Here is a 6,060-nt window from a genome sequence, read left to right on the forward strand (position 1 = left end):
TAATGTTTTGTATTTTTAGTAGAGGCGAGGTTTCACCATGTTGACCAGGATGGTCTCGATCTCTTGACCTCGTGAGCCACCTGCCTCAGCCTCCCACAGTGCTGGGATTACAGGCTTGAGCCACCGCGCCCGGCCTAATTTTGTATTTTTAGTAGAGATGGGGTTTCACCATGTTGCTCAGGCTGGTCTCAAACTCCTGATCTCAGGTTTATCCACCGGCCTCGGTCTCCCAAAGTGCTGGGATTATAGGTGTGAGCCACTGCACCCAGCCACCCATTCTTACAGCTTAAAAATGGTTGGGGAGGGTGTGGGGCAGAGAAAGATTCATGTGCTATCAGACAAAACAGCATCGTGGGCTAGCAGGGACCATAGGGGTCACTCAGTGTTTCTACGGAAAACACTTTTTACCTGAATGATTCAGGTTTCTTAACCTACAGCCTACAGACTCCCTGGGATGTCAGGTTTCAGGGGCTCTGTAAACCTTCTGAAGTTGTGTAAACAGTTTTACACAGAAACACAACTCACGTGTATTTTTTTGGGTGACAGGGGCAAAGATTTTTGTGAGAATTCCCAGAGCAAAAGGGACCACACTTTTATTTTTTACTTATTTTTAATTTTAAGTTTTTTATTTTATTATTTTTTTTGAGATGGAGTCTTGCTCTGTCACTCAGGCTAGAGTGCAGTGATCTCGGCTCACTGCAATTCCCTTCTCCCAGATATAAGCGATTCTCCTGCCTCAGCCTCCCAAGCAGCTAGGAATAAGGAGTATGCCACAATGCCTGGCTAATTTTTTTTTTTTTGAGACGGAGTCTTGCTCTTTCACCAGGCTGGAGTGCAGTGGCATGATCTCGGCTCACTGCAACCTCCGTCCCCGAGATTCAAGTGTTTCCCCTGCCTCAGCCTCCTGAGTAGCTGGGACTACAGGCGCGCACGGCACCACGCCTGGCTAATTTTTCGTATTTTAGTGGAGATGGGGTTTCACCATGTTGGCCAGGATGGTCTCCATCTCCTGACCTCATGATCCGCCCACCTCGGCCTCCCAAAGTGCTGGGATTACAGGTGTGAGCCACCGTGCCTGGCCTAATTTTTGATATTTTTGTAGAGATGGAATTTCACCACGTTGGCCAGGCTGGTCTCAAACTCCTGATCTCAAGTAATTTGCCTTCCTTGGCCTCCCAACGTGCTGGGATTACAGGCATGAGCCACTGCTGCCAGTCTATTTTTTATTTTGGGGGGGCAGAGTCTCACTCCGTTGCCCAGGCTGGAGTGCAGTGGCACGATCTCTGCTCACTTTGACCTCTGCTTCCCAAGTTCAAGCAATTCTCGTGCCTCAGCCTCCCAAGTAGCCGGGACTACACGCAAGCACCGCCACACCCAGGTAATTTTTGTATTTTTAGTAGAGATGGGGTTCTACCGTCTTGACCAGCCTGGTCTGGAATGCTTGACCTCAAGTGATCTGCCCACTTCAGCCTTCCTGGAATTACAGGCGTAAGCCACCACGCCCAGCCCCCTGAACCACACTTTTTAGCTTTTAAATTCCATTTCTTTTTTTTTTTTTTTTTTTTTTGAGACGGAGTTTCGCTCTTGTTACCCAGGCTGGAGTGCAATGGCACGATCTCGGCTTACCGCAACCTCCGCCTCCTGGGTTCAGGCAATTCTCCTGCCTCAGCCTCCCGAGTAACTGGGACTACAGGCACGCACCACCATGCCCAGCTAATGTTTTGTATTTTTAGTAGAGACGGGGTTTCACCATGTTGACCAGGATGGTCTCGATCTCTTGACCTCGTGATCCACCCGCCTTGGCCTCCCAAAGTGCTGGGATTACAGGCTTAAGCCACCGCGCCAGGCCTTCCATTTCTAATATCTAACTAATGGAGCATCTTTTTGTTATCTGACCTAAATTCTCCCTGTCCTGGCATGCTCCCACTTCTAATTTTGAGCTTGGTAGGGAGGGAGAAAGTTTCCTTCCTCTCACAGAGGACTGAAAGACCATCCCTCACCCATCCATCTCCGTCAATCCCAGCAGGCCCCTCCTTCAATTTGTCTGCTTCACACTCCAAGCTCTCAGATCCTATGGGGTCAGCGCTCCAAGACTGAAGGAGGAAACAAAGGTCAATTCCATAAAACTTGAATGTTTGCGAGGCACGGTGGCTCACACTTGTAATCCCAGCACTTTGGGAGGCTGAAGTGGGCAGAGCACAAGGTCAGGAGATTAAGACCATCCTGGTTAACATGGAGAAACCCTGTCTCTACTAAAATACAAAAAATTAGCCGGGGATGGTGGTGAGCGCCTGTAGTCCCAGCTACTCAGGAGGCTAAGGCATGGGAATTGCCTGAACCAGGGAGGCAGAAGTTGCAGTGAGCTGAGATGGCGCCACTGCACTGCAGCCTGGCAACAGAGCAAGCCTCCGTCTCGAAAAAAAAAAAAAAAAATTTGGATGTCACAATCAAGGAAACACAGAAAGCCACGCATAGTGGCTCAGGTCTCCAATCCCAGAACTTTGGGAGACTGAGGCAGGAGAATCGCTTGAGGCCAGGAGTTTGAGCAAGACTAGCCTAGGCAACATAGCAAGACCTTGTCTCTACAAAAAATTTAAAAATTTGCTGGGTGTGGTGGTGCACATCTACAGCCCCAGTTACTCAAGAGTCTAAGGCGGAAGAATCACTTGAGCCCAGGAGTTTGAGTTACAGTGAGCTATGACTGCACCACTGCACCCCAGCCTGAGCAACAAAGCGAGACCCTGTTTCTAAAAAAAAAAAAAAAGGAGAGAGAGAGAAAACATACACTCACCCTTTGCCCTTGGGGATTTTACTAAACTGTGGGCACACAGCAGGGGAGGGCTTTTGCTAAATGCTTCAGAAATAACGCTCTCCAGCCTTGCTATTTTTAATCTCCCATGGTTTATATTCTTAGCTGCTGCGTGGGAGGGATGGGAAGGAGAGAAAGGGATAAAGGAAAGAGGCTGGTGAAGACTGATGATATCCAAACCCAGGGAGCAGGGATTTCATGACATGGGTACAAAGGCTCAGCCAGGCTCTGGCCTCAGGTATCACAGTTTCCTTTTGTCCCTTACATCTCACCCCCAAAGCCAAGGCCTGCTATTCTCTTGCTTTCATTTAGGTAGGAAAGACTTTCCCAGCACGGACAAATTTTGGAGAGAGAGCCTGGGAAAAGTGTGCCCCGGCCCCTGATCTTCCCCCTCTGCTCCGCTGTCTCTTCTCTTCCCTGCCTGACCTTCACAGGCTCAGTCCCCTTTTCTGGGCCTCGCTGGCTGCACTCCCCAAGCTCCTGCTTACTCCCATCCCTGGTAGCTGGGATTCCAGCTGGGGAAATCAACTGATCCTGTCCTCCAGTCTGAGAGTTTCTTTGTCTTTCTCAGTAAAACTGGTAGCTCTCTGGACATGCAAGAACCAAAGAAATGAGAAAATACTGATAAGGAAGGCCCTGGTATGGTCCATAAAGTTAACTGCAGAATTCTGACTTTTGCTGCCACAGAGACCCCAATTTTTTCTCCCATAGTCTCACTGTCGTATGGGCTGCATAAAGAGAGGTTGATTCTAAGGCCTGCAGGCATCTCCTACTCTCCATCGACTCTCAACTCCTGCCTAGTCTGCTCAGCAAGTCTGACCTTTGAAGCGCCCCGTTGCTGTCTTCCAAAGCAGGCAGCCATCGTGGATGAGTTTGCGCCGCAGAAGTTCCTCTCGGCCAAAGGGGCCCTTGCCAGGCACTGGGGTCTGGGCCCGAGGGTCCATGCGGTTGTAGATCTCCTGTAGACGGGCCCCTTTCTCCAGCTCATGAACATCCTGGTCCACATTGGACAGCAGCTCCTTCACTAGCCCCAGTGCCGTGGTCAGGTCCTGACGCTCCTCCTCGATCCCTGGCACCGGGGGTTGGCATGGGGGAAGGCTCAGCCAGCTACACTCACACCCCAGTTCCCATCGTGTCTCGATTCTACCTTTAGAGGCTGCCCAGGGTTCAACACCCGACCCCACCCTTCCTGTGGTCATCCCAAGCCCTTCCTCGCCCCAGGTGGCGGTCTCCCAGCAGCCCCCTCCTGGGCCTGCCTACTCACCGTGGGAATGCTGCAGGATGCGGCTGAGCAGCACCGGGTACTTGGTGATGCGCTGAGTCACCAGCAGGATGCACTCCTGTACCCCGTGCCGCTTGAGCACGGCGGAGCGGGTCACTTTCTACAAGGGAGGAGGCAGGGCTCAGGGCCAGAGGGGAGGGCAGCGGAAAGGCCTGGTACCTGAGCTCTGGTGCTGGCCCTGCTGTGGCCATGTATTTACCTCACGCTGGCCTAGGTGACACGTTTGGAAAATGGGGATAGCAAAGCCACAGGTCTGTAGTGAGGACCAACTGAAGGAGTGAAGAGCGCTTGGGAAACTACCACAACATGATCTAGCACTCTGAGGGGTTACTGCTGATGAGATCCACGTGTAGGTAGTCCGCACAGGTGGTCAACGCCTGACCTCCATGTGGGTGCAGCTCACCAGCACTGCCCCATGAGTCAGGGAGGGTGGGTTTGGGCCATGAGCGTGGGATCTGGAGAGGTCGGCTCACCCGGATGAATTGCTGGAAGCGTTTGTCTCGGGCATACAGCTCCTTATAGAGCTTTAAGGCCTTGGTGTGGCGGCTGCAGAACTCCGAGTAGGTCTTCCGCATCTGCTCCGCGCTAGGACCTGAGAACTGGAAGTTGGTGGAACAAGTCTAGGTCAGTATTCCCCCACAGCCACACTGTACCCACTGGACACACCTCTGGCCTCCTGCTAAACAGACTGGCTTCCTGTCTCTCCAGCTTTCCCTGGCTCCCCTCCAACCCCTAGAGTTTGGACGCAAGAAATACGCAACCCAGTCACACCTCCTTCCATGAATGTCACCCAGGGGTCCTGCCTTTCCCCACCTGGCTGATGAGCAGATCACCCAAGCGGTGGATGACAAAGTTCCGGGTGCTGCCAGGGCACAGGGCCTGGCGTCGGCGTTCTAACAGCTGGCTGAGGAAGCGTGTGTGGATGTCACTGAGCTCGTCCACACAGGGGAACAGGCCATGGACCACGCCGGGCTCCAGCTGTAGCTCTTCTAGCATCCCCGTGCGGAAGAGGCGGGTCATGATCTTCAGTGTTCTCACGTGGTGCAGCTCTGTCTGGATTAGCTCTGTGGGAGACAGAGGGACATTTGGCCTCTACCCTTGCTTGCCTGAAACTGGCGGGGCCCTAGGATAAGGACCTCATGGCTCACGTGAGGTTTCCAAGGTCCCTTCCAGGTTGATATTCCGCATTATTATGATGTTAGATCATCTTCTAATCATTTTGATCTTTTAAAAAACTTATTATTTTTTTCTCCCAGAAATGAGCTCTTGCTCTGTTGCCCAGGCTGGAGTGTAGTGGCACAATGACAACTCACTGCAGCCTTGAACTCCTGGGCTCAAGCAGTCCTCCTGTCTCAGCCTCCCAAATAGCTGGGACTATAGGCACACGCCACTATACCTGGCTAGTTTTTTAAAATATTTTTTAAAGACAGAGGTCTTGCTTTGTCGCCCAAGTTGGTCTCAAAATCCTGGCATCAAGTGATCCTCCCACCTCAGCCTCCCAAAATCGCTGGCATGAGCCACCACGCCCAGCTCCATTTTTTATCTTTACACCTTATCATCTCAAGCTGTGAGCTATTTTAGGGCAAGAACCATATGTCTTCTACATGTCGAGGCTTCCCACAGCCTCCAGCACGGTGTTAGGCGTGAAACAAGCATAGCGTAAAGACTGAAGATTGAGATAAAGAAGGGATAAGGAGGGCGTTGGAGACCAACAGCATCCAGAGGCGGGGCCTACTGGGCAACTTGTGGGATATGGGGCAGGGTCTTGGAGGCCAAGAGGATATAAGGGAAAGGGTTTTCAGAGGTAGGGGATGGTACAAAGAAGGACACAGCTGGGCAAGGTGGCTCACACCTATAATCCCAGCACTTTGGGAGGCTGAGGTGAGCAGATCAGCTGAGGTCAGGAGTTCTAGACCAGCCTGGTCAACATGGCGAAACCCTATCTCTACTAAAAATGTAAAAATTAGCC

The 6,060-nt window shown here is 51.7% G+C and overlaps 1 protein-coding gene across 16 annotated transcripts in view; it reads right to left on the bottom strand.

The window, feature by feature from the left end:
• The window catches only part of ARHGEF2 (Rho/Rac guanine nucleotide exchange factor 2), a 51,457-nt gene that overhangs the window by 13,269 nt on the left and 32,128 nt on the right, over window positions 1-6,060 (bottom strand). For all 16 annotated transcript variants that reach the window (XM_037731873.1, XM_017509963.2, XM_017509964.1 and 13 more), the window contains 4 exons: window positions 4,905-5,155; window positions 4,565-4,690; window positions 4,074-4,191; window positions 3,630-3,878 (listed from right to left, as the gene is read on the bottom strand). In XM_037731873.1, coding sequence (XP_037587801.1) covers window positions 3,630-3,878; window positions 4,074-4,191; window positions 4,565-4,690; window positions 4,905-5,155 — 744 coding nt within the window. The remainder of the gene's footprint in view (window positions 1-3,629; window positions 3,879-4,073; window positions 4,192-4,564; window positions 4,691-4,904; window positions 5,156-6,060) is intronic.

The sequence above is a fragment of the Cebus imitator genome, unplaced genomic scaffold, assembly GCF_001604975.1.
Source record: "Cebus imitator isolate Cc_AM_T3 unplaced genomic scaffold, Cebus_imitator-1.0 Scaffold427, whole genome shotgun sequence".
NCBI classification, from domain to species: domain Eukaryota; kingdom Metazoa; phylum Chordata; class Mammalia; order Primates; family Cebidae; genus Cebus; species Cebus imitator.